Source organism: Numida meleagris, chromosome 4 (genome assembly GCF_002078875.1).
Source record: "Numida meleagris isolate 19003 breed g44 Domestic line chromosome 4, NumMel1.0, whole genome shotgun sequence".
Lineage (NCBI taxonomy): Eukaryota > Metazoa > Chordata > Aves > Galliformes > Numididae > Numida > Numida meleagris.
Window position 1 is genome coordinate 34,391,605 of NC_034412.1, and position 27,987 is coordinate 34,419,591.

Sequence of the window (27,987 nt, forward strand, 5' to 3'; positions counted from 1 at the left end):
ACGCTGGGACCGCTGGCTGCAGAAGCATGCATGTGCAGGATGTCGGAGGAGGCAGTGATGCTCTTCTAGCAGTCCTTGGAACTGTGAGAATGTTGTTTTGTAGAATAGCTGTCCCACAGTGTGTGTCCAATGCCCGAGCATAACCGCCGCAAGCTGTTCCTGTCGGAGGAAAGTGGCAATCCAGAAGAAGACTTTCTGCTTCCAGCAGTGGTTCTGTCCGAAGAGTGCTTGAGATATCCCTATTGCCATGTCTGTGATTTTGTGTTTCTGCTTATTATTTTTCTTTTACTGATTCTTTCCTCTTACAGAAACTACTTGACTCCCGGCAGGTTGTCTGTTTTTCACTCCCCGGCCTAGGCATCTAGCTCATAGCCCTCTTTCTGTGTGTAATTCTTCTTTTTCTTCCTTTCCCTTTTTTGGATACTTTTCTTAAAGATTTTTCTTTCATGTTTCTGCTCCTGTTCCTTCAAGCCACGGATTCAATAAGATTTGTGTCAATAAGATTTCAGTAAGGTTCAGTAATCGTATGCCGTGGTGGCACATGCTGCGTTCATGATTTCTGTCTCTCTCATTTGCAGCTTTATTTAGTCCGACTCTCCTTAAACTTCAAGGTGAAAGGCTAGTGGTTGGACTGCATGAAATGAAACTGCTTAGAGATAAGATTTCATGCACGTAGCTGGCATCTGAACAGCTGTACTTAAAGCAAATCACACAGCCCTGGAGCACCCCTCATCACCGCCTGTGACATGGGTGGAGACATGTTCTGGAGTTCCTGTGCCTGCACCACTTTGTGGCAGGTTTTACTGCTTCCCCACCCACTTAAGTGGGAGCGAATGGGAGGGTGCCTAGGCGGCAGCTTTTATGATGGGTGGTTTGAAATGGAAGAAAAAAGGCTTGATCCTATTGTGCTGTCAGCCGCGAGAGGTGGTTGATCAAAGCAACTAGCCCAGTTTTTTCAAAGCAGGTCGCAACTAAAAGGTGTAAATAATAATCAGTCAAGTTTTTTTGTGGTGGATTTTTTTTCCCAAGATGGCTGTGCAGATTTCCTCTTATCTAACACTTAGTCTTCCTTTGCGAGGTGGTTTGCCCTGCTAACCTTTTTCTGCCTTTAGACATAGGGAGAGTCGCCTTACAGTGGTATATTCTGAGTGCTCTGACCATCGTCCTGTTGTGACCCTTCTAACCAGCGTGGGAAGCAAGAGCCTTGGCTTCTGTATTCAGCCTGATATTTCAGCTGTATGGCTCTTCGGTACATTGAAAGCAATACAGCCATTTTGTAAAGCCTTTTCATTAAAAAAAAAAAAAAAGCCAAACCAAAAAACACCTTTGAAGTTGATTGTTGGTCTTTCCATCTGTACTTGGAAGAGAAGAAGGGGCATTAAGCAGCAGCCCTTGTGGTGCCAAAGCAGCTTAAATCAGAGACGCTGAGGTGGATATGCCGTTTTGTTTTTTTTTTAAGCATCCCCATAACATTTATGTAACTTTTAAAAAGTTTTATTTTGTGAACTTTGTTTTACCTGAAGTCTCTCTGGTCTATCTCACTTAAAACTTAGGGGGCAGATGGTGTAATGTATTCTTATTGATGCATCTGCTTAGCCGGCTTGGAGTGATATGAGGAAAGGTGGCAGGAATGCTGTTAGAGGAACTTCTGTAGATGGTTGGTTCTTGCTTTGTTTTACACTCCTGCCTCCAGAAATGGTAAACAAGAGCCACTAAGACCCTCTTCTGAAAGACTTCCCAGTGACCACAGGAGCTGGGACAGCGCTCAAGCAACCCATGTTTCTTTACTCTTACACTCAAGCTGGGGCATTGGCATTACAGTCAAAGGAAACCCAAGGAATTCATAGCATTTTCATAAATGACTTGAAGTGATTGTGTCGGTGTTCATAGCAGTGCTTCTTCCTCCTCTGGTTTCTGTTTAAAAACTGGCACAGGCTGTGAACTGACAGAAGGAAGAGACTGAAAATGGTTTCAAAAGTTTGTTCGTGCCATGTGCCACTTTTTGCATCATGAAATGAGTCACACAAGCAAGTTGTTGGCTTTAACAAAACTGGAGATGAGTGTTTATCATTTCACAGTCCAGTCGTGTTTTCAGTAAAATAGAGATTCGGTTTTAGAGTGTAGCGCAGTACAGTTCGGGCCTTGTTAATTGTGCAAGTAAACAACGTTAGCTCTAGGTCTTTTCTCTTAGTAATGGGAATGCATCTGCTTGTCATGTTCCGGTGAAGTGTTCTGTAAAATAAAATAGAAAAAATGAGGCGTATGCTTGTTCTTTAGCTTTTGTTTATAATTTAAATCAGGATGCTGTTTACAGAAGCATGTGGTATACGAAACAATCTAAGGATTGATGTGATTTTGTTCTTCCAATATCCCCAAATTTCAAAAGATGGAAGGATTTTCTAGTAGTCGTCGTGATGTTCTCTTCTGGGGAAGAACTTCAGTTGGTGAAATAATGAATGTCTTTGCCAAATAGTTTGAGAAGTTTTTTGTTACACAACAAACACGTGAAGTCTAACCATGGAAAAATGAGAACTAAAGGGAAAACACAAGAAAAAAGGGAAAAATACAAGGTTAGTAGAAAGGATACAGGAAATTCTTTTAACATACTAGGTGAACTCTCCAAGCCTTTGCTGCTCATGTGTAGAAATAGTAACGTACTTAAATGGGCACTTATTTCTCGGCATTTTCTGTAGGTAAAATGACTGTTGATACATACGTTAGGGATGCAAACACTTAAGAGTTTTTGTGAAAGAAAGTAGCTGTGTTGTGTTCTAAACTCACTTTAAAAAATGCAACAGCTTCACTTGCAACAGCTAAAACAACAGATTTTTGAGAACAGCAGAAACATATACCTGTAATGAATGGATTTCTGTAGAGGTCTTGAATCCATTTCATCTTTGGCATCTCTGTTTAGAAGGACGGAGGCAACTGATTGGTAATGCCCAAGTCAGATGATACCTGAGTTTCTACTCTGGAGCTGTTCAGAAGTTAGTTGGTGCTTCTGCCATGCTGAATTCCTCAGCTGTTTTTTTTCAGATTGGAGCTGTCCTTCACTTTGTATAGTATCATAAAATCGGAGAACACCCTGGGTTGAACGGGACCCACAAGAGTCTTTGAGTTCAACTCTAGGCTCCTCAGAGGACCGCCCAGTAATCAAACCCTATGTCTGAAAGCATTGTTCATGTGCTTTCTGAACTCCTGCAGCTTGATGCTATGACAGCTGCCCTGGGGAACCTATTCCAGGGGCCAACCACCCTTTGGTGAAGAGCCTTTTCCTAATGCCCAACTTGCACCTCCCTGCCGTAACTCTGAGCATAGTAGGAGTTTGGCATATGTTATGGTCAGGCTTACGGAGTGCAAATTCTTAGGAAGAACCCTCAGGAAACAACATGGCTTGCCGAAGGGAAGATTTGGAAGATACAAAAACGGCTTTTATTGTATTTGTTTGGATAACATTCTGCCTGTGCATAGTGCGTAATCTTAGTTTATGTGGATTTCTTTGGAGAACCTCTGTTTGCAAGCCGAGCTCAGATCTCTTAACCACCTTAATCATCAACATAGAACCAACACCCATTCATTAATTTTGGGGTTTTCTCGGCTTCACTGTGGACAAGTATCTGTGCCAGTAGAACCACTAAGGATTAGTAATGACTCCTTTCTTGGCAGCCCAAAGTAATAGCACATTTAATAGCATGCTTCACAGCAGTTTTGTATGCTGAGATTGTTACCTACTTGCTCCCTAAACACTGTGAAATATTTTTCAGATCAGAAGTAAAATATAGTTCTGTGTGGGAATAATGAAATTGAGCATGGCAGCTCTGGGGAGTTGCAGGAAGGCCAATAGCCTCTGTGGCCCTCGCAGACAGCCAGCGGGTTGTTCAGCTCAGGCCTTGGGCGGCATCAGTCAGGAGATGCTGCTAGGGCGATATGTGTCGCAACACCGGTGTGTGAGTTTCTCACTCATTTACTGCTCCTTCCCTCCTAGGGAATTTAAAACAGGATGGGACGAGGGTTGTCAAATTTCAGAGTGGGGACAAGTGTAAGGAAGTGTTGTGGGAAGCATCAGAATTGTTCTTGGTCTGAAGAAAATTCTCTTTTAGAAATCTTTTGGATGCTTGTTTTTTGTTCAGAAGATGGTGGTATAACTGTAACACTTCGCTGACTCGGAATTTCCTATTGTAGCTCTCATTTTGTGGCTTCTTGTTGATCTGAAAACTTACTGCCAAAATAATTTATTGTAAGTTTTATAAATCAGTTACATGCATATTTGCTGTAGCCGTAAGGCAATTCCGGGCACTGGTACCACAGGACTCATGTATTGCTGTGCAGAGAACTGTTGCAACTCTCCTGGTCATTCATGGGTCTTCACTTGTTCTATGATACTTAACCTGTAAACGGAAGAGTAACCAAACACTATTCTGTACTTCTTTAGTATATGCGTCCTCATTGTGATGCACTATCTGTAAGGTAGGCTTCAAATCGTACGATCTGAGTGACCGAGTGACTGCTGCTTATCGGCAGATCTTCTGTGTTGAGCACTTCTAGCCTTGTAAAGAAATGTGTGACTGGCGCTTGTGAACTTGAAACGTGCCACCAGATTCAAGGTCTGAGTTGTCAGGTATACAGAATTGCAACACTTTACTGCAAAATTGCATAATTTGTAATTGTAACACTTTACTGCAAAATTGCATCCGAATTTTCAATGTGGCAAGATAACGTTAGTGTGCATTGGTTTTGAGAGCTTGGATGAATATCAGATCTGCGTAGTATTCAGATTGCTATAAGACATTGCTTTCAGAGATGGCTTAAACCACGACTTAATTACTTGTTTTCACAGCCTGTGTGGTTGTTGGAGATGCTCACAGTCTTTCTGTGAAAGATGATTGAGCTGCAATGAGTTGAATGCTTCTTAAGATATGTTATTAAATAAGGTTTGCTCTTATATAAAGGAAAGTTGGGTCTCTCTTAGATAAGATACCGCAGGTGTCTCTTATCTGAGAAAATGCTGTATTAAAAGATATCTTCAGATAAATGTTTAAATTTCTGTTCTCACTGAAACAAATTACTTTATCTGGGGACGGGAAAATTTTTAATTTCAGGAAGGTGAGAAGGGCTTAATAAAATATTAGTATGTTTTCAAAAGGTCCTAGCTTCACTGATGGTTCATTTCAGGGGAATACGCTTTCACTCTGAATGCTTGGAATAACCATGCTGTGTTCTTCTTCAACAGCGGTGTTATGAACATAAGCAGTATAGAAATGGGCTGAAGTTTTGCAAGCAGATCCTTTCTAACCCAAAGTTTGCAGAACATGGAGGTAAGTTTTCAAATGGCATTTGCTCACTTTTTTTTCCTTGCAGAAAACTAAACTGGCAGTTATTCACTTAAGTATATTATAGTCAACAATAAGCTGTATTCCGTAAGCTTTAAAAATGTAGGCAGTACCTTATTGTAATGATTTGCCCTTTAGCAGATTTTCTTCAAGCTGTAAAAGAAAATCGTCCAAAAATCAGCACTGTTTTGAGCAGTCATTGCTGGTAAGGTTTGTAGTTGTAAAGACTGATCTTACCAGTAGTCATAGCTTGCCATTCTTTGTGCTGAAACTCTTAATAGTCATTAACATGATGCGAGCTTCGTAATACGAGTATGTAATGTTGAAATCACTTTTCAGGGGAACTTACTATTTGCTGATGAGTAGGAAGAAGTGCAAGGCAATAGGAAGAGATTGAATAGTGCTGAACAGTACGATATCTATCAGCTCTGTGCTCTTGTTATTTCTTCTGAAGGAGTAGTCTCTTTAGAAGAGAAGGAAAAATTGTTTGTCCCTTACCATATTTGTACTGCTGAGTTGAGACTAACTTTCTTCTATCTAAAAATTTTCTTTGTGAGTTAGGTTGGCATGGGTAGGTGTGTAGAAGTCTGCTGGTGTTGTGAATAGATGCTTGAGTGGTTTAAATTAGCATTGTATTATTTAAAGAGCTTCCCAAAATGTTTGTAGAGCAGGAAGTTTTTAATGTCTTGAAAATAAAAAGTTCCTTGTCTTCGGAGAGAATGTAACTTACTGTTGTCTATTATACGCTTAATAATCTGCCAGTTTAATTTTCCCTGTGGAAAAAAAGCAGTATCTTGATGCTGATAATGGAGTCTGAAATTACATTGATGCTATAGAGGCGTTATGTTAAGTTGAAAAACTTATAGAACTAAATTACTGATACTTCTTCGATCTTCGTGTGATTTTAGAAACCTTGGCAATGAAAGGATTAACATTAAACTGTCTAGGGAAGAAAGAGGAAGCTTATGAGCTGGTGCGCAGAGGCCTAAGGAATGACTTGAAGAGTCATGTCTGTATCCTTTTGGAAAGAGCTTTCGTTTATGAGTGGGAAAGCCTTTTCCTTAACTGCTCGATTCGTGGAATTGCAACAAGAGCCAGTGTAGTTACGCTTCCAGCTGGAATTTCAGAATTTGAAATGCTGTCCAATATATAAGAATGCTTAGTTTAAACTGTCCAGTGGGTGGTTGATTTGCAGCTATCCTCGCAGGCAGAGTTAAACCAAAAGTTATTCTAGCTTGCATTGTATATATTTGTTTGTATTGCTAGACTGTGACTCTAAATTTAGGGGGGGCTGAACTGGGCATTTAAGCACGTGGCTTGCTTCAAAAACATTACTAGTTGCTATTACACTGATAAGAACTTGTCGTACGCTTAGCAGAGAACACGTGGCTGCAGTTGTCTAATCAAGCCCTTACTCAGACACGTATTGAAGTACACTTGATGATCTTTCTCAGAGATCCTACTATACTTTCTTCCCCTGGTACGTGAAAAGTAGAGTTTACAACGTGCTACAGGCGCTCTATCCATGTAAGTGGTGAATGGTTTTATATTTTCAGTCTGCTTTGTACAGCGGAGGAAAACCATAGTGACATTGTTTATAAAATGGCTTTGGAGCTTTTTGCCGACTGTTCTATCACTGCCGTGTTAGATCTGTTTTCTACCTGCTCAAGTTCAGTAGAATCCTTAACAGAATTTTCCAGGTTGGCATGTCTATGGCCTTCTTCAGAGGTCAGACAAGAAGTATGATGAAGCTATCAAATGCTATAGAAATGCACTGAAATGGGACAAAGACAATCTTCAAATCTTGAGAGATCTTTCTCTGCTACAGATTCAAATGAGGGATCTTGAAGGTTACAGGGTAAGTACGTGTACTTACGTGTATTATCAGCTTCTAGGGAATTGCCATAAAGGCTGCAAATTACTTCCTGACACTTTAAATAAAACACAGTTACGTTGTGAAATCCAGCGTTAAAAGTATTTACTCAGTATTTTGTGAAAATAAGTTATATTATCGAGCAATTTCTCTAAAGTATTCGGATTTAATCACTTATTAAATTATTCTTTTTTTAATCTCACGGCAGAGTTGTGTGCTAAGCTTTCTCCAATGCTGCGCAATCCAGCTGTAGATAATCCTCAGTCTTTTTGTTGTATTATTTGAAGGATTCCTGCATGTCCTGAAGAATATTGATATTCAAGGAAAGGAGCTCTGATTTTTTTTTTTTTTAATGGCTTTTTACTACTTATCTCTCCTCCTCTAAATCAGTGGCCACTAGTTTTCTCTGAGCAATGGTGCCAGTACAAAGCAGGCAGTATATGCTGTGTGAAACGTCATATTCTGCTTCCCAACTAACCTGGGCAATAGCAGACAGCTTCCTCTGGGTCCAAGTGTTTCCTTCACGTTTCCCGTTAGCTTGCAAGATTCTGAACCAGAACTCTAGAGTATTCCTCTTCTATATTGATCTAATATTCAATGTTTAGATAACTGCCTTGTTTTTTTCCTCTTTATTTTGTATGAAGGCTGAACAAAATTTGGCAACTTAGATGTAAAAGCACTTTTTTTGGCCTATTATCACAGTGCCCAATTATTATTTTTAATGTTGTTATAATTATAATTGAATAAAGCATTGAGTCATCCTAACGTATATTTCTCTGTCTGGAAGCTTGTCTGTTTCTAAGCTTTTGAAGACACGTGATATGGTATCCCTTTTCTCTGCAAAATAGTCTGTGGAATTTCAGATTTTTACCCGAGAGACTTAAGATAATCTTTTAAAGATTATCAGGTTTCCATCTTTTCAAGTTTTACTTCTACCTTTGAAGTTACGATTGTTAAAACACATTAGTCGATCTCATAGATAATTTCTTTTCTAAATTAGGGTAACAATGCTGAGAACAAATGTTGTTCTTGGAACACTGTGGAATCACCGGAAAACATAGGTCCCTAGTGAACTTATTCCTGGGTTTGGTCACTTCTTCATTACTGGTGTGGGTAGTTTGTTTGTTGGGTTTTTGTTTGCATATTAGTAATTGAATAAAAATTACAAATTTAACTCCTCTCTCTCTGGAACAAGATAGCCAGAACTTCACTTAGGTCTCAAAATCCACTTGCAGATGCTATCTCGTTGAGAAGGCCTCTGAATACACATGAATACAAATACGTAGAAATTAAGCACGCAAGTAACATGTTTATAGAATGCATTAAAGATTAAATGTTAACACGCTGAGAAGACAGTAATTCTTTAATGGTCATATACAAGTTTATGGAGAGTGTGAATTTTCTCTGACGACCTGAAATGAGGAGCAGAGGGCATTTATTTATTTATTGTTATTGTTTGGGGATTTAGCTGGCTTGGGGCTATTGGTTTGGTTTTTTTTGTTTGTTTTGTTGATTTTTTAACTGTTTTTTTTCTTAGCTTCAACTCCTACCCTCTCTGATTTTCATAATATTTTGATGGATCTAATCGAACTGCCGTACACTACTGTTTTTAGTCCTTTGTTAATCTGTGTTTTTGACTGTTCATGCTTCTTAGTTGGTAGTAACTTCTTTCCTTAATTTGAAATAACTTTAAAATGCCTTCCAGGGGTCTGTAACAAAACAGGTCATAACTTTTCCCTCAGATTAATACAGCACGATTCCAAGCAAATCCATTGTATCTTCCAGCTGTAATCATCTTCAGACCAAAGAATAGGGATGCACTTGCATTGACCTATTTTGCCTAACGACATTTGTAATTATTTTAGAGATCTACTTCTGTGGTGAATTTGAAACATCGGTATACGGTAAATGCTTCTGCAGCTCAAGCTAAAGCAACCTTAATTAGGTTTTGTTCGCAAGCAGTAGGATAGGGAAAGTGTATATGTAATAACCTTAAAAAGTTAGCCTGATTCACAAGTCAATTGGAAATGGCATAAAAACATGTGGTTGTTTTTTTTAATTCAATCAAGACAGTTGTGATGCGTTGAATTTTGTTTCCATAGGTTCCAAAATAGCTTACATATGGAAAATAAATTTTTATTGCCATTTGTTAGGTGTCAGAACACTGAAAACAGTATTGCTTAAGAAATTCTACAAAGCATCAGAATAAAGTCAAGAAAATCAATAGCTACTCTTTTGCAGGAAACAAGATATCAGTTGCTTCAGCTCCGACCTGCACAGCGAGCATCCTGGATTGGCTATGCTATTGCTTACCATCTGTTGGAAGACTACGAAATGGCAGCAAAAATTTTAGAGGAATTTAGGAAGACTCAGCAGGTAAGAGGAAGTCATGGAATTCCTGTGTGAACTGCTTCTTAACCGAACAGGAAACGCTGTTTCCCGTCACGATGTGAAAACTTGATGCTGTTTTTTTAGTCAAATGAGTGAAATCCCAAATGAATTATGGAAGGCTGAGCTTTCTCATGCGTCTTTCCTGTGTAGACATCACCTGATAAAGTGGACTACGAGTACAGTGAGCTGCTGCTGTATCAAAATCAGGTCCTCCGTGAGGCAGGACTACATAAAGAAGCGTTGGAGCATCTTTGTACCTATGAAAAACAGATCTGTGATAAACTGGCTGTTGAAGAAACTAAAGGTAATTACTATTTGAAGATGCATTTGAATGCATGGTTATGTGATGGAGAATGCCTGTGTTGTCAGCTTTTTTCATCTTTTGGAATTTAAATGTCAAAACAAATTCTTAGTTTGATTTTTATATTAATTTTTAAAAGTGAGTTGTGGTAAAGGACAGTGTGTCTTGCAGCTGTGTTGAGCCTGTCATGCGTCTCTCCCAAGTAGATAAATCATCAGCAGAGCGCAGACATGCTGTTCTGAAATTCTGGAGCTGATGAGTGTTTCAGACGGATAATTCTGAATTGATGAGCACAAATTCTGTTTGCGTAGCGTAGCCGGATCCATGCCACTGTAGGATTTAATACTGGTCCTGACAGACAGGACATGTGCTGAAAGGACAGAATAATCTTAGGCCGAGTAGAAGGCCTTTGATTGTCCTCAGTCACTCTTGCAGTGTGTGGAAATACTCTCCAGATGAACAATCCGATATAATCTTATAGCGTGTAACAACCGAACAATGTAATACTGTATGCTAACAGTCCGAAATGCCAGTAGTGAAACACAGAAGTGGATTCTTTCAGCTCTAGTGACAGGTGCACTTGGAGCATGCCTTATTTCTCTTCTGCTCGATGCTGTGCAGTCCTCCTCTCACTGTTGAAGTAAAAATTCCAACTTGCCAGAGGTGCTGTTTGTTCATAGCCCACACTGGAATCTGACTTCTGTGTTTTTCTCATGCAGCAGGACGAGGACCTTAGTGTAGAATGACTGTTTCACCCCTCGTGTATAGTCTTCTAGAGCCTCCTGTTTGCAAATAGCAAAGCATTGTAAAACACACATCTGCACTGAGAAATGGGAAATTGAATTATGTTCCAACTCCAGCGTCGGGGAAGATGCTATATATATTATGATCTGGACTTGACTTTCAATCACTGTATCATGTAATAAATGATCACTGAAAGAAGACTTGCTTGCATAGGCTTGAGAATTCATTACTCAGATCAGCGTCTTGATTTAAAACACCAAAGTTTTATTAAATACCAGACTGAAGAGACATTTTTTATCTGCAGCTCTGCAGTTACAGTTTGGTTTTCAAGATGCTGTACATGCGAAATACCATGCACTGCTTCTCATTCCCTTCTGTAGTAAAAACTCTGCTTAAAATAACCAGTGAGAAAAAACACACACATCTTGCTTTTAAGATTAAATGTTCAAGTAAGTTTCAAGAGTTAATGGTGGCCGAATCATGGAATCTTATTTTATCTGCGCCTATTTCCAAAGTTAAAGTTTGTGTCAGCCAATTTGTGACACCACTGTTACCTTTTTTTCCTAAGAAGTTAGAATCTATGTGGATTTGAGGATTATCTGTTCTCCTCCTGCTGAGTTATTGGTGCTACACTGTTACAGTCGTTAAAATTCCATGTGTTTCACACAGGAGAACTCCTGCTTCAACTTGGCAGACTTGAAGAAGCGGTTGATGTCTACAAAGGATTGCAAGAAAGAAATCCTGAAAACTGGGCCTACTACAAGGGCCTAGAAAAGGCACTTAAACCAGGTAACAGTTTGATATATTGTAATAAGGCAACTGTTTCTGCACATTTGGTATTGATACATATATATCAAAAACTAACATCGCGTTATTTAAAAGACATTTGCGTTTTGCATTTGTGTCAGCGTGTATGTATTGCCATAACTTTTTCTTCAGGGAAGGCTGGAAGGATTTATTGAATTGTTGTTACCATATCCTGCTTAAAACCAAATTAACAACAACAGCAACGCAAGGCAGTCATCTCAGTGTGCGTTCTTCAAAGAGAAGAACTACTTCTTATGGGGCAGTTGTAATGTGTAATTTTTCTTATACTGTTATCTTAATCTCGTGTTGTAGGTAATACAGGTTTTGGAAAAAGGCACGATAACAACAGTAAGACAAGATCTCTTTTTTTAAGATGAGGAACAGAGAATTATTATTGCTGTTGAAGGGGGGGATTAAGGGGTACTAATACCTGAAATCACATAGTGCTGTAAATGAAAATGGATGTTCATACGGAAGTATATACTCATTAGTTGCTGATTGTTTTTAACCAGATGTAATCGTTTCCCTTCTCTTCCTTCCGCCCTTTCCCATCCTGACAATAAAAATGAGTAAACTGTTCCGTTCTGTTCCAGCTAATATGATGGAGAGGCTAAAGATTTACGAAGAGGCCTGGACTAAATACCCAAGGGGACTAGTTCCGAGAAGGTTGCCGTTAAATTTTTTGTCAGGTAAATGCATTTTTGCTGAGCAGCTAATAATCTACACTAGCATTTCTTTCTTAGATGCTAATGTTTGAACAGCGCTTTCACACAATTGAGAAGTAATGCGTGGTAAAACAAAATCAACAGGTCTTTTTCCTCTCAAGGTGAAAAGTTTAAGGAATGTCTGGACAAGTTCCTAAGAATGAATTTCAGCAAAGGTTGCCCACCTGTCTTCAATACCTTACGATCGTTATATAAAGACAAGGAGAAGGTAGGGTTCTTTTTCCTGACTTGTTCCATGATATCCCTAATAGCTGTTCTGCACTAAACAGACAAAAGAAACTTCTTTTTTTTCTTCAGCCTTGTCAGCACTGTTGTGTATTATGGCCTAGTATATCTTGAGAAATAAAGTACGAGCATATGTAGTCTTGTGCCCATTTGGTAAATGTAGAAAACTAAGACTTACAAACTGCATACATTTTAACTGAGGGAGGCTTGTTTTGTTTTTTTTTGTTTGGTTGGTTGGTTTTTTAACTGAGACTGGGTACATTCCCATACATATGACAGTTGAGGTTGTTGCAGAATTTTCTACCCAGGAATAACTAGATTGGGAAACACCAAGCAGCTCAAACTGAACTGAAATAGCATCTTGCCCACATATTGTTTTTGTCTTGTCTTGCGTGTGTAGGTGGCAATCATTGAAGAGCTGGTGGTAGGTTATGAAACCTCCCTAAGAAGCTGCCGGTTATTTAACCCAAATGGTGAGTGTTAAACTGTTATGCTTGAAAAAAGTAGTGCCTGGTATAAGCGTTGTGACCATTCAGAGGCAGAGAATCAGTGGAGAGTGAGAAAATGGAGGTGGTTTTTCTTTCTTAACCAAAGAAGAACTGAACCACAACTGTACTTAAAATGTATTTCAGCTGTCCAATTTTAAGTCTGTACTCACATATCTGGTTACCATTTCTCCTGCAGTTTTGAGTTCAAGCATTGTGTTTTCAAGGCTTGAATAGTTCATTCTCCAGGAAACTGAAATTTGAAAGCTAATATTATGTTTAATAATAGCAATGTCAAAAAGGAATCGATACTAATTTGGTAGCACAATCTGCAGGGTTTTTTCTTGCTTGGAGTTTGTGGTGAGGTGGTTTGTTTTGTGTTGCTCATTTGTTTGCTTACTTGTTCTTTGAGAGTTAAAATCCTTTTCCAGGTTATGACCTGGACCTCTTTTGTTGCGTGGCATGGTTCTACATTTACAGAATCCAGCCTTCATAGTGTTCTCTCTGATAGCTTTGTGTTTCTTTAGTCACTGTCTTAACCACGTTGAATAGGAAACACGCAGGAAAAGTTTCCTCTGTAAAATATCAACAAGAGATGGTCTTGAAGTTTTACTAGGTAGGTTATAATGGTATGATAGTTAAGATAACATAAATGACAACATAAATTAAGAATATTAAAGAAATCTTTACTGAAGTTACAACCGGTTGTTCCCTGCTTTGCGGAAATAATATATTGCTTCCTTATTAAGTGGGTAGTTAAATTTTTCCATTGAATTTAATGCTTAGGCTACAGTAATGGAGACTACTCAGTAGCTTTTTAAATTGGTCCATGCGTTTGAAATGCACTTGCTTCTCCATTTGAGGAAATAACTTACTGTACTTTCAATTGAATACTTGCTTTGATACTCGATTTCATTCAGATAAACGGTATTCATCCACCTTAGAGTGAATGAGTGCATACAGTTGCTTGTTAAGTTATATGATATCTTGTAGCAGTGCCAGAATCCCTTGTCTAAACAGACTTGGAAGTTACTGAGCTTACCTGGACCCAGGAGTTTGGAAGCGCTCCCAGGTCTGGTGTGGCAACCTGATATAGAGTCAGAGTTAACTTCAGCGTCTAAGTATGTAGAATTTTTCTTCTGGCACGTTATTTGAAGAAACTGAACCCAAAAATCTCACTCATTTTTTCTTACTGTAGATGACGGTAAAGAAGAACCTCCAACCACTTTACTTTGGGTCCAGTATTATTTGGCTCAACATTATGATAAAATTGGGCAGCCATCACTGGCTCTAGAATACATAAATGCTGCTATAGAAAGTACTCCCACTTTGATAGAGCTCTTCCTCGTGAAGGCAAAAATCTATAAGGTAAGCTCGGCTCACATTTGGTGATCAGCGGTTGTTCTTTTGGCATGATGAAAATTTTCACACGTGTTTACACTTCATTTTTATTGAGGGAACATCAAAGTGCTAAGTTGGGCTTAAGCAAGACACAAAGAATCCGTGGAAAATGTTAGAATGAGTTGTAGTGAGTTCTTAAAGTAAGTTATTGATGGACTGGTTGGGTTTTTCGTTGTGTATGAATAAGCCTCTGTGAAGAGTTTTTAAAGTCAGTAAAGGACAAGTGTACTGCAAATATAGGTTGTCGATTTACGATTCGTTTTTGAATTAAAAATCACATTGCAAAATTGTGTTGGTATTTTAAATGTTCTCCACCTAATAGCACGTACACGCCGTTATTTTCGTAACTGTTGAAAAATAATTCCTCAGCTACAATGTGGTATTCTAGGAGAACGGGATTAAGCAAAGTGGTTTAAGGTGAACTTCCTGTGCCAAAAGACCTTTGTAACTCCAAAACAATGGAAAGTAGTTACTTAGCTTTTTGTTCTTGAAAGATCTGTTGCTTTCCTGAGGAAAGCCATGTATAAAGAGATGTCTAAAAAATTAATTAGTTACGTTAAAACAGTGAGTGGATAAAACGTACATGTCGTGTACTGACTCAGTCTGATTTGCATTTTTTTTTTCTTCAAGCACGCTGGAAATATTAAAGAAGCTGCAAGGTGGATGGATGAGGCTCAGGCTTTGGACACAGCAGACAGATTTATCAACTCCAAATGTGCAAAATACATGTTGAAAGCAAACTTTATTAAAGAAGCAGAAGAAATGTGCTCTAAATTTACAAGGGTTGGTTGCGTTTAACTATACCTCTTTGGAGTAACATGGGCCTAATCCCTTATGGAGTTTTGTGTTAACTTTCCACTTAAGGCTATTACAATCCTTAAGTTCCGTTTCAGGTGAACTGTGGTTTGTTACTGTACCAATTGTAGTCAGCGTCATGGTTTGAATTGCGAAGCATGATTCTTTAGTGTTAAGGGAAAACACAATGTTAAAGCCTGGATTTGTTTGTTTTTTTTTCTTTGCCAGGTAGGGAAAAGACAGGATGCCCTTTCAGGATGAGAATTCGTAGGGTTTAATACTGGTTCTATAGAATCTTTGAGAGAAATTGTAAAGTAGCCTACATCAAGGTTCTAAGAGTAGTAAGTTAACAACAGTCAGACATCCCTATAAATAAATTCTTGTGAAGAAATTGTGTGGCTATAGGATGAGGGGCTTCCTAAGATGTCTTCCTTTTGCAGACAAATGTTCATCCCCAAAGCCACGTTTAGTAGTCATAAAGGGAAGCTGCACATGGTCTTTTTGCTTGCATCTGCTTACTCTGTCAGTTGTTTGGAAAAGCTTGCACTGTATGGATTACTTAATTTCGTGCATCAGCTTTTGTCCGTGCAGTAAACTATTCTGAGAGGTTTGATGTCTCGTAAGTTAGTTACTTTTTTTATTTATTTCTCTTGCTATTGATATTTTATAAATGAAACTCAAAATAGCATGATGTATTTTTCAAACAATAGTTGTTCTTAATACCAGCACTATCATCGATCTTTTGTCCTGTTTTTCTCTTTGTTGAAGACTACGAAAACCTGCGGTAAGGTGGATCGGACAGGGGGTAATGAGGAGGGAAAGCATAAAGGAATTTTTTTGAAATGATGGGTTTGAAATGCAGGCAAACACCGGATGAGGTTTAGAGAAAAAAGTGCATGAGCTCAGTAGGTTTGCGTGTTTATGTGAAACAGCTGATGCACAATGACTCAGAATCCAGTCCTTCTGACTTCTTTCAATGCCTTAAGCAGCTTCAAGATGACGTCGAAAAAAGCAAGCATAGTTGCCCGGAAGGAAACTTGAAAACATCATTTGACGATATGTTGGCCCTTTTGGTCTTTTTTGTCTTTTGATCCTGTTTCTACTGCTCCAAGTACGAGCTTCTTAAAAAGCAATTTTAAAAGACCTAAGTGGAAAATACTGAAAGTGGAACTTGGGTGGTTTTTCTGATTTCTCGTTGCCCGAATCAGAATCATCTGAAGACTGCCTTTTTTTTTTCATTTGGAGCATTCGCCTTACTCTTACTTTTGAATATTATCTGTCACGTTGCCAGCCTTGGTTCTCGGCTGCTTCTTGCATTGCTTGTTATTTTTTTGCATGAGCCGAGTAAACTTTGTGAATGGCCGAGGCTGGTGTCGAGCTCGTCAGTTCTGCAGACCTATACAAGTGTGTACAAATACCAGATGAGAGAGACTATTGTGAGCCTTTCTGAATTGTAAATCATCTAAGCTACTAGTATTCCTTTGCTTTACCACTACTTTTCAGAGCTAGATCCCATAAGATACACTCATTGCTATTATCAGTTACTTGCAGTTACCTCAGTCAGAAAAGTCTCTGGAAGATGCAGATTAGCCGTTTTAGTTAGGGGAAGGAAAAGATGCGGCCCGTGTGAAGAGTCATGGCATGTGATAAAACTTTTCAGTTGTGTCTCTTCATGTTGCAATGTGATGTACTTGCATACCATATTGAAAACAATGAATGCCTTTCGTATCCGTAAGGTGTGGAAGTATCACAGTTAAGTGGTCACTGCGTGGTTATTCACTGCGTGTTTCTGAGTCTTCCGAAAATCAAAATGTAGAGGAACAATTTTCTTCGCTTTGGCGACCTGATTGATGGACAAAACAAGTCCATCTTGCAGATTGCTTAAAGCGGTGTTGTAGGTGAAGGGAACAGATAATCGCGTGGAGACGTGGGACTGTATAAATGAAGGTGGTGCAGCAAAGCTTATATCAAAGTACAAGTGCACAAAAGGGCCAAATTAAGGAATAACTTGTACTATGGCATCTTGGATATTTTGAGGACCCCAGTTTTGAGATTAAGCGTTACTTTGGCCTTTCCGCTTGCGCTTTTAACTGATTGAACTGATTGAGATGTGTTTTTTAACAATGCTGTTTTTGCTTTTAGGAAGGAACCTCGGCAGTAGAGAACTTGAATGAAATGCAGTGCATGTGGTTTCAGACAGAATGCGCGCAGGCTTACAAAGCAATGAATAAATTTGGAGAAGCACTTAAGAAATGCCATGAAATCGAGAGAGTATGTATCTAGTCAGACTGGCTAGGCTGGAAAATACTAGCTGAAATTTACGTTGCTAATATGTTTCCTTTGCGAGCAGGAGTGTATGCTTCGTGTAACTCTTGGGGTGGTTTTTGTTTCTTGTTAGGTACTGGGGAGCTGATAAAAAAGAGGATATTTTCGCCTAAAAATGAGCTTGCAAACAGTGTATTAGAGTATATGAAGTATTTTAAAGATCTGGGAAAGAACAGAAAACTGTCAAAAACAGGCTTACTAATTTTATTCTAGCGTTTTCTCATTTAAAAATAAATACTAAGAATAAGCTACAGATAAAAAGGGAAGCTATTAGAAATATAGAAACTTCTTAACCCGCACGTCAAATGCAGTTCTACAGTAAGCAAACAAAAAAAGTTTGGCATGTGCAGATTCCCAAAAGAAAACAACAGCAAAAAAAAAACTCACAACCCTCAACTGTATAATGTTTGATTAGTTTTTTAAGCGGATAAGAGTCTGTTAACGTGATAGGACGGTTGAGCCTGTAAAGTACTTAGGAAGGAGGTAGCTACACATCTTTGCAAATGGAGATACTCAATGCTGACACTTCTCTGCTGGTGGAACTTATTTGTAGCAATTCCCAAGAAAAATCAGAAACATGATTCCCAAACAGTGGCCAAGACCATGTTCTGTTGGCACGAACCTTTTAAAGAAATTTGTCTAGCTGGGGAGGGAGGGACTGGAAGAACGCATTGCCCATCTGTAATTGGTGCGAGGTCTGGTGTGAATTCTTGCTGCTTGGGAAACAAATTGCGGAACAGTGTTCCAAAAACTGTGCTGGTGTAGAGCAGCAGCTGAAAGGACTAACAGTGTTGGGAATTGAGTGGCCAGAGTAGTACTTTCCCTTCCATTGCGTAAATCCATAGTACTGTTTACATTTGATTTTCATATGTTAGTCTTGTTAAAAGTGAGCCAGTAGAACATGAGCTGTGGAATGGCTTCTACATGCGAGCGCAATTAGCTTGTCACACTTAGTATTTTATTCTCAATTTGACAAGTAGCAACTGTACGAGATTGTCAGTATGTTGAGAAGTTGAAGAGGGGAATGATTTTCTATTCTCAAACAAAAGCATCAGGTGGCAATGAGGAAGTGGAACAGAAGAAAGTACTTTCCCGTGCCGTGTGATGTGGAATTCATTGCCGCAGTACTTGATGGAAGTCAGAGTATAAAGTGAAAAAATTAAATGAGTTCGTAGTGGAAAAAGCGTCATTTGTTAACGATAGAGGCAGGTCATTTTTCTCTTCAACTGCAAATTGTCAGAGGTAGTTAGAGCTGAGATGTTGTGGGTTGAGTGATTTGATTCTGGCCTAGGATGTCTTTTTTCTTTTTACCGTTACTTTTTTTGTTTGATTTGTTAACTCATGCTTCAAAAAGTTAGCGTCAAAGGCGGTCTTCTACTAAATTATTCTTTTTGGAGGGGAGGGAAATGGATAAAGTCAAGTTTAGTGTCTGATTAATGCTTGCTAAATGATTTTATGTTGTGTTAGCATTTTGTAGAAATCACAGATGACCAGTTTGACTTCCACACTTACTGCATGAGGAAGATTACTCTTAGGTCATATGTGGACTTGTTAAAACTAGAAGACGTACTTCGGCAGCATCCATTCTACTTCAAAGCAGCACGGATTGCCATAGAGATATATTTGAAACTTCATGATAATCCCTTAACAGATGAAAATAAAGAACACGAGGCTGATACAGGTATTCGACCCTCAAGATTAATTAAATTCGCAGTTTCACTACTTAGTGAATTTTCTATGAAGGTCCAACGTTCTTGCAGTTGTCAACTGTAAGTTTTTTATTGTAACCCAGTATAAGGGTTTAACTCAAATGGTAAGTTGGCCTGGAAGTAAAAGTAAATATTCTTCTGAAAGCTAAACCAATATGAGTCTTTATCTAAGTATGAAAAAACTGTGTTGTTTTGGTTTTATTGTTGTAGTGACAATTGTAATTCTTAAGCGAAAACATTTCTGTTATGAAACAGCTGACGAAACATAGAATTCTCGTGGTTGTTCATGCATAACAGATGGGAGAAGGTGTACTTTTAGGGATTCTTTGAGAAAAGATAAAAATCAATATGCAAAGAAGTAACTAGCAAGTTAAATTTAGTCATCTCTTGCTGTTAGTTTAAAAAAAAAAAGGAAGTCTTAAATTTTCTTGTTTTGGCCCATCTTCTAATTGGAGAGAGCAACTAAAGTGGTTATGGTTTGGGGCGTTTCAAATGGTACGAACGAGGCTTTTGAATACTGGGAGAAGAACTTGTCAAGTTTGAAGATTGCCCCTTTCTGTTCATTTATGTGGATTTTGGTTCATATTAAAATGAGTAGAAGCGTAGCGGAATGTCTTATGGCCGCTTACTGATGCGTTTTAAATGAATTCTCCATGCTTTGATTGGAGGGACGGGAGGATCTGAGTATGAGTCAAACATAAGATACTTGTAGGACATTAAAAGCAAAACTGGAGCTATCTACATCAAAGTATGACTATTTCACCTTATTTTTGTTAGACTAGTACCTTAAATGTAACCTTTCTGTTGTGAAATGCCTAAGGAAGAAATTGGTGTGTCTTGGTGTGCGCTTTTACTCCTGACGGTGAAGTCATTCAGTAATTACTTTGTCTTGCCTTCAGCTTGCTCTAATTGTTCAGATTTGTATTGCCTTGATTTCACAAATGAATTAATAATGAAATAGTGGTGTAGACTATAAATAATCTTTCTGGTAAACAAACTTTTACAAACGTAATGGCAGCATCACTAGTCAGTAGATATGGTTGAAAAGCCAATGGTGTCTGGCAGTTGATGCGGGTTAATATTACACGTCAGTGTTGTCTGTTTTTGCCCTTTGTATACATACAGCAAATATGTCTGATAAGGAGCTAAAGAAGCTACGAAATAAGCAGAGAAGAGCACAGAAGAAAGCACAGCTGGAGGAAGAGAAGAAGAACGCTGAGAAAGAGAAGCAACAGAGGAATCAGAAAAAGAAGAAAGACGATGATGATGAAGAAATTGGAGGCCCGAAAGAAGAACTTATTCCTGAGAAATTGGCCAAGGTGCTTACTAATGTTGTATTAAGCAGTAGAAAGTTGTGGAGAAGTTACTGTGAGCTTGCAGACAATTTGAAAGCTGTTCAGATAACCGGGTTATTTGATGCCTGGCTGCTTTTCACAGGTAGCGTTTAAAGAAAAATCCAATATTGTTTTCTAGGAATTGTTTGTTGGGCATACTGTCAAAAATTTAATAGAATCACTGCTTTCGTGCCTAGTTTTCAAAGGCAGCAATTGAAGTTGCAGACTCTTGTTTCAGGGGAAATTATCTTCGTGTGTAGATTCCATCAGTGTACTGACTATACCCTATTTATAGCTGAACAGATGGAGGTCTGTAGGTAATGTGATGACTTGCACTCCCGGTGGCCCGTATTAATTTGTGACACAGAAGGCTTTGATGGCATTTAGTCATGTTTGTTTTGAATGTGGGAGGAAAAGAAGTTTAAAGAAGGTGTCTAGAAAAAAACGATCAACTAGAGTGAGGCGGATTGTGAAATCTGGGGATGAAGGCCTGTAGAGGGGTATAAAGGGAAGGTGACTTGGAAGATTGTTGTGATAATGTACCTGGAATGAGTGGGAAAACTTCTGGAAAAAAGGTAGGGGAAGATACTAGGAAAAGAGAAGGCAAAAATTACGTTCTAGTCACGGTAGTGTCACATCCAAGTATTGATGGATTCAGTATCCGTTATTTTCACATTGTGGGTGGAATGAATATTATTGGCTTTTGTGGGCTATTCTGGAAAGCAGGCAAAGTGAAATTTGTATTTGGGAAGCAAGCGACTTAAAAACTTCGCTATTCCCACTATATTCCCACTATGGCCAGAAGAAGTGCTCTAATTGTGACGCTTGTTAAGATTGAAGTGCTTTCAGTGGCATGCTCTGGAGTAGAGGACGTCACTGGATATCCTGTGAAAATCCAGGCTGTCCTCAGGATTACAGGGAATAGTTGCAGCTGTATAATGCGCTCCTTTGACAGATCTTCCCCAATTATATTCCAGTGTTAAAATCAGAATCATGGTTTAGAGAGCTCCAAATGCAGTTGGTTCTCAGGGCTGAAAGACCATTTCTGACGTAGTCGGTCACTTGCAAACTGTTTGCCTGAAACAGCTGAAACCAGACTTCCTTGGTGGATGATACGTAGCTTGGGCATTAAACATGTAGCTTTGAAATGTAACTTGTGTATTCTAAACAGTTTTTAAGCCTGGAGGCGTGACTTACTTACGTGAGCTCCCAACAGCACGTATAAACCACACAATATTTTAATGAGAACCGATAGTTTGCGATGAGCAAGAACTCTGTGAGGTGTCTGTCATTGTCTTCAGCGCTTCCTTGCACAGTTTACTGAAGCGTATTGCTTCAACATTACTAAAGGGTGACAGACAGATAACAGTTTTTTATCTGATTCTTAGGCAGTAGTCACTTGTGTTTAAGACAGTTTAAATAGGTAGGACAAGAGAAGTTTGTTTCTTGTTCTAATGATCCTCAAGCTTTTAATGCAAGAGTTCTGTTTGTAAAGAGTCCAGCTACTGAATTCATTTGCGTTAAGCCATCCGCTAAGTGGGTTGCACTAGCTAAGACCCACTGTTCCATTGTCAGTATCTAGTTGCTTCAAACTCTTCATTAGTGTCTTGGCTGGGAATGCTGCCACAACTCGGCAGCTACCTGAACCTGCCTGCAGCTGACTTGAACAGACTCTGTCATGAACAAACACAAAACAGTTATTTATCGACATTTTAGGCCTGCATGTGTGGCTTTCTGTACATCACAGTGCAGGTTCAGCCACAGTTGTTGTTACTGCTAATATATGACAGAAGGCAAAGATGCATCTTAATAGGAAAATACGATTTGTAAGCATTGTGAAGCAATCAGAGTTGACAGTCTGTGTTTAGACGTGGATTAAAATAATCAAGATTTATAACAGGTGCTGAGTATTGCATGCATTACGGTTTGAGGGTAACCCCCTGATGCAGCTTGGCTTGTGAGAGAGTTAGTTATTGACTTAATTGTATGTCCTTCCTGGAATCTGTAGGTTGAAGCACCTTTGGAAGAAGCCATTAAATTTTTAACCCCCCTGAAGAATTTAGTGAAGAACAAAATAGAGACACATCTCTTTGCCTTTGAGATCTATTTTCGAAAAGGTAGGTAAGAGTACTGGTGAAATAAAGCCATTTGTTTGTTCAGATTCTAACCTATGACTCGAAGAATCACGTGTTGATCTGCTGAGGAGTCAGACTTGGTAGAGACGTGACATTGCAGTGGGCGAACAGCGTAGCCATGAGCATTGTGTGAGGAATGAGAGGTTGGAACGCTTGCTGATTATCTGGTTTCTTTGCTGCTTGTATAAGCCATCAGACTATAGAACTAATTCTCCCAGCTTGCACTTGCCCTCATTGCTTGTTTGCATCGCAAGTCTGCGGAACTACACACTGTGCAGGTGTGATGCGCACTTGCTAATGAGTCTTTCGAAGCGCTCAGTTTTGGAATTCTGTTGGTATCAGTTAAATGCGATGCTTTAAGAACTACGTAAGTTCAAATTTATTTTCTAGTTCAACAGGTTTAATTCACTGGCTAAATAAATGTGTACTGGAAAAAAAGCAGCTCTTGTAGAACACTCACCTTTAATTTGTTCTGATCATTCTGACTCGAAATGTTAAGTATTCCTGCAACATAAGGCATCGAGTTTCAGCTATGGTTTTTTGACCGTGTGCCAATTCTTCTTTTTCCAGAGAAGTTCCTTCTTATGCTTCAGTCTGTGAAGAGAGCTTTTGCTATTGATTCCAGTCATCCTTGGCTTCACGAGTGTATGATTCATCTCTTCAGCAGTGGTAAGTATCTGTTGATCTATACATGCTTCCAGATGATGCCTAACCTACATACAGTCATTGGTTCTTAGTTTACAAACTGTTAGCATAATTAATTCAAAATATTTAAGAACATTAGAAAGCTTTTTAAGCAACTGACTATATATAAAATGAGGTATGTTCATGATAACAGTGGCCAGATTCAGTTACTGTTTGAGCAAGTATTAGTATTTTTACAACTGTGAGCAATATGGCGTGCCCCTGAAAGAGTGAGTGAAGAAAATGGAAACTGCCAAATGAGGAGTGTGACTTCTCTGCGCACAGCCCGTGTTGGTGTGCAAGGAGAAGGTTTAGAATCACCTCTTTTGCCAGTAGGCTGGAAGGCTTTTGTCCCTTACCCAGACATCTCTCTTTGTCTTGATGGCTAAAGATGAGAAATATGTAAGAACAGGCTTTTCTTATCTCAGTCTTTGAGCCTAATAGGCTTTAATCAGCAAGATAGAGGATGTATTTGAGTAAATGGCTTTAGGTTTCTTTTTAGCATCAAAGTACTGTGCAGCTGAGCTTTTTCCAACCGGTCCCAGTTACTTACCGCATGTTATGCGTGTTCCTTTGAGATTTGTCCTCGTCTATCATACTAATAATGTGAATATGTCAAAAATAAAAACAAAGAAGATTTTTCTGTGATTACCTCTGGTTAACTTTTTTTTTCTGCTTCCATAGTATCTGAAAGTAAGGACCTGCCTGATGCAGTTAGAACAGTGTTAAACCAAGAAATGAATCGGCTTTTTGGAGCAACTAATCCAAAGAACTTCAATGAAGCTTTCCTTAAAAAGAACTATGACTCGCTACCACATAGGTTATCAGGTATTCTGCCTTTCTCCTTTTCCTTCCCAGCTTCTGTATTTTCTTTGCTGATCTCGCAGTGGCCTCTTGGTATCTGCAGCGGTGCTGTGAAAATGGCTCGTTCCACATGGAATGCTATTCCTCTCCTGGTTCAGAGTTGAAGAGTTTTCTAATATGTCTTGTGGAAGAGACTGATGGTCCAGAGCAGTGTGCTGAGTACCCGACAAGATAGTTTAACACCCAGAGCTACTGGTATGCCTAACACAAAGAGCTGACATGGTGCTGGCTTCCCGGCTGTTAGTAAAGGCCATCCATCAGTAGCAGTCAAGTATTATAGTGGGTATTACAGTACCGCATGGAAAGCAGGTTGTAAGGCACCTAAGGGGTCAGCGTTACTGTTGTGGCTCAGTCGGTGTAAACCTGGCCACAGTGAACAGTGAGTTCATTCCTTGTATCTTCTCTGACATCCAGGTCCCAAGCACACCTGTGCTCTGGGACTCAGAGTTGTGTTTTGGTTGTGTCTTGGTCGCGTCCTGCCATCGCATTATAACAAGGTGTCAGCGCACTCATCTATTCTGCGCCCTGGTTTCTGTGTGAAGGAAATGGGAGTGCTGCTGCTAGAGGGAACCGTGGTCTGTTGCAGCAGATCTGGTCTGTTACCTTGGGTGCCCATACGGTACGCTGCCAAATGCTCCTGTCCTGCAGGATAGAAGCGACCTAGTTGTTTGAATACTTTGTCTAGTATTTGATAACAGCTACCCTCCTACCTGCTCGCGTGTCGCACAGTAATGCTCCAAATGGTTCCGTTTTGTACTGCTGCTGTAGATCTACGTTAATAGTGCCTATTAGTCACACTATCTCTCATTTATGTTGGCTTATAATAAATTTTTGGTCTTCCCTTGAGTGACGAAGCTTGTTTTTCTTCCTGCAGCTGCCAAAATGATGTACTATTTAGATCCTTCCAGTCAGAAAAGAGCGGTGGAGCTGGCAATGACCCTGGATGAATCCCTCATTAACAGAAATCTTCAGGTAACAAATATAAATTTTAAACTGTTCCTTCTTTTATATCTGCAAAAGCTTTATGCAAGCTACAGAGGTAAGAGGAAGCTGAAATGATTACTGTGCTTTTTATGTTAGGGAGGTTGGGTTGTCGTGTGAGAGGAAAGGGCCGTCAGGATCATCGGAACTGAAAATTTGTCCTTTTTGCACATGTAATGTAGTAAATAGCCAGGCGGCACCAGAAGCCATGTTATTTCCCCAGTGGAAGTGCCCTTCAAATGAGAATCTGAAGGAGTTTAGACATTTCTTGAAAGGCATTCTCATAAGCCAAGAAGTTACATTTTATTTTTAGTAGGGACCAACTGTGTCAGGGCACGTTGCAGGCATTAAATGGGATATATCTGACCTCCTGTATATTCTCGTGTGGCACAGTGCTAATGCAGGGGAGCAGAGAGGTTGTTGAGGAGAACTTTGGAACACCATAGCACAGGGTTCAAAGTGGTTGCCCTCAACGGACAACAAATAAAAGCATAAACAAATACATAAAAACAAACGTACAACAAATACTAGTAAATAGCAGAGGAGAGGGCAAAGAATAGCTGCGTGAGGTGGAAGGATGCTAAATGCCGATGAGCTCTGTGGAAGCTCAGTTTCTCATGTTTGAAAATCAAGGTGAAAAAAAAACCCCAAACAGGAAACCCCCTTTTCCTCTTCTAAATCATGAAATGGATACAAAAGCGCAGATGAATACGAAGGAAGTAAAAAGCCCAGATTGGTTCAATTCAGTGGCTGCAGACATGTGGAGTAAGCCACGTACCCTTCAGTGTGGGGGGGGAAAAAATGTCCGCTCTCAGAAATGGGATCACCTAGAGTGAGGTCTGCTCGGGTAATATGTTTTGTATGTTCTAACTGCGTTCTGCGGTTCTTACAGTTTCTCTCTGAAGCAGCATTCTCCGAAGTAAATTGTAGGAAAATGTGGTGTATATTCTGGACTCATTGTAGCTTGTGAAGATAAAAATGGAATTAGTGTTATTTATTACTTAAATGCTCAGCATATTAAGATCTGGGGGGGACTCGATCCAAACGCGTTTACTTCCAAATAAACCTGGTTGCCAAGCAGCGAGAAACAGTTGATTTAGGAAAAGAAGTTATGGGTGAGAAATGAGTATTTTTATTGTCAGTTGAGATTCCCGGCTGCTGTTTAAGTCCCTTTAAAGCACAGAGTTTCAAATGAAGCTCTGCTCCTACGTCGTGCTGCCCCTAGCTAGAAAGAAGTCACTAGGTTCTGGTAGAAGCCTGAAAACAGTGGTTGGGATTTGCATTTTGCTTGCGGGCACTCAGATGAACGTTGCAGAGTCCGTAACACTTCTTTATTTTTCTCTTTAATTAGACTTGTATGGAGGTATTAGAAGCTTTATGTGACGGTAGCCTCGGAGACTGTAAAGAAGCATCTGAAACGTACAGAGCAAATTGTCATAAGCTTTTCCCTTATGCTTTGGCTTTCATGCCCCCTGGTTATGAAGAGGATATGAAGATCACAGTTAACGGAGATAGTTCTGCAGAACCCGAAGAACTGGCCAATGAAATATGAACAACTGTATTGGAAAAAAATGACATTGGACCATATCTGGTGTATAATATTTTTGTCACGCACCTGCTGAATTGTTCTAACTTACGCAGAGAATGGAAGGGAAAAAAACTGTTGCCTTCAAATAGTTTTACTTTTTTTTTTTATCCTGCTGACAAAGTATATATATAAAATATCTAACATATTACTGGATATAGGTTGTTTGGTTTCTTAAAAATTAAAAGCTGCTGAAATTGAAGAAAAAAAAAAACCCTTGTCCTTACCTACCTACCCACGTTTTTAAACTAATTTATATAAAATCTGGAGGCGCGGAGCCTTCAGAGCAGGTGTGTGGCAGAAATATTACTTAAAATTTGTCTTGTGAGATTACTGTTATCTCAGACAGCAAAAATGCTGTTTTAGCACTGGATTCTTTCACTGAGCACAAAGAGTTGTTGGGGCTTTAGCATCTGACTGATTTTGATACGGGGATGATTCAGTCCATAGGAAGTATGCAATGTGAAATCAGAATATACAGAGAAACCTGCAACGTACGCGTTACGTTGCAGATGCTGGGACATACGGATACCGAGCAGAATTAAGAAACATAGTGTGTTCAATAAGCTTGTTGCGTCTCTGAAATTCACTGTACACGATCAGTTTGGTGTTCTTGCACCACAGTTTTTAACTGAAGGAACCAGTTGAAACGATATCTCTGAATTAAAGTTGGGAGGCGGGGTGGGGAGGACAAATAACGTTGCTGGTGTTCAGATGAACCTGTCTGAATAGGTCGGCCAAATTTTTTTAAAACTGTAATGCAAGAACCGAATAAAATTATGCACTGTGATGTGGCACCAACTAATTAGGAAAGATAGCATGCGTTTGTCACATAGAGTGAAACCAAAATGAGAACGTACTATGGCTTGAAGTTGCAAAGAGGAGAACTCCTGACTCCCGTTCTGACTGATCAAGAGACTAATAGTTTAAAACCTCAGCAGGCCTTGTTCACGTTATGCAGAAAAAAAAAAAAGTGCTGCAGTTTAGATACCTCTGGAACTTTTCCACAGTGTCACAGGTTTGTAATACTTGAAGCCCTACATTTCTAAGAATATATTTCTTGCTCAGTTGTTTCAGGCAAGCCCGAGACTTTGTAACTTTTAAGGGGCCCAAGATTTTTTTTCAATAACAGACCAGCTTCTTATTCCTGCAGTTACAGATGTAATTTCCTTTGTCAAACATAAGGTACCAAATATGATGCAATAAAATGTTTTGAAAAACAGTTGTGTGAATATTTAAACCAATCTCTGTTGTACTTTGCCAAGTGAATGGGTTCACGAGAACGCAGCTCAG

At 39.3% G+C, this 27,987-nt stretch overlaps 1 protein-coding gene across 1 annotated transcript; it reads left to right on the forward strand.

The window, feature by feature from the left end:
• On the forward strand, positions 130–27,934 carry NAA15 (N(alpha)-acetyltransferase 15, NatA auxiliary subunit). The gene is made up of 21 exons (XM_021395485.1): positions 130–249; positions 579–611; positions 5,231–5,315; positions 6,239–6,343; positions 7,031–7,188; positions 9,445–9,579; positions 9,745–9,898; positions 11,309–11,428; positions 12,040–12,135; positions 12,273–12,379; positions 12,797–12,869; positions 14,080–14,249; positions 14,913–15,065; positions 17,220–17,348; positions 18,870–19,083; positions 20,237–20,430; positions 22,454–22,562; positions 23,151–23,249; positions 23,949–24,092; positions 25,003–25,100; positions 26,461–27,934. The coding sequence occupies exons 1-21, from the start codon at positions 130–132 to the stop codon at positions 26,659–26,661; spliced, it is 2,697 nt and encodes an 898-aa protein (XP_021251160.1). The 3' UTR covers positions 26,662–27,934.

Bases quoted from the DNA above. Each gene is read 5' to 3' on its own strand.
- NAA15 (XM_021395485.1), top strand. From the start codon at position 130: ATGCCCGAGCATAACCGCCGCAAGCTGTTCCTGTCGGAGGAAAGTGGC. The intron at 12,870-14,079 runs GTGAGTGTTAAA...TTCTTACTGTAG, and splicing joins CCGGTTATTTAACCCAAATG to ATGACGGTAAAGAAGAACCT. The intron at 14,250-14,912 runs GTAAGCTCGGCT...TTTTTCTTCAAG, and splicing joins TGAAGGCAAAAATCTATAAG to CACGCTGGAAATATTAAAGA.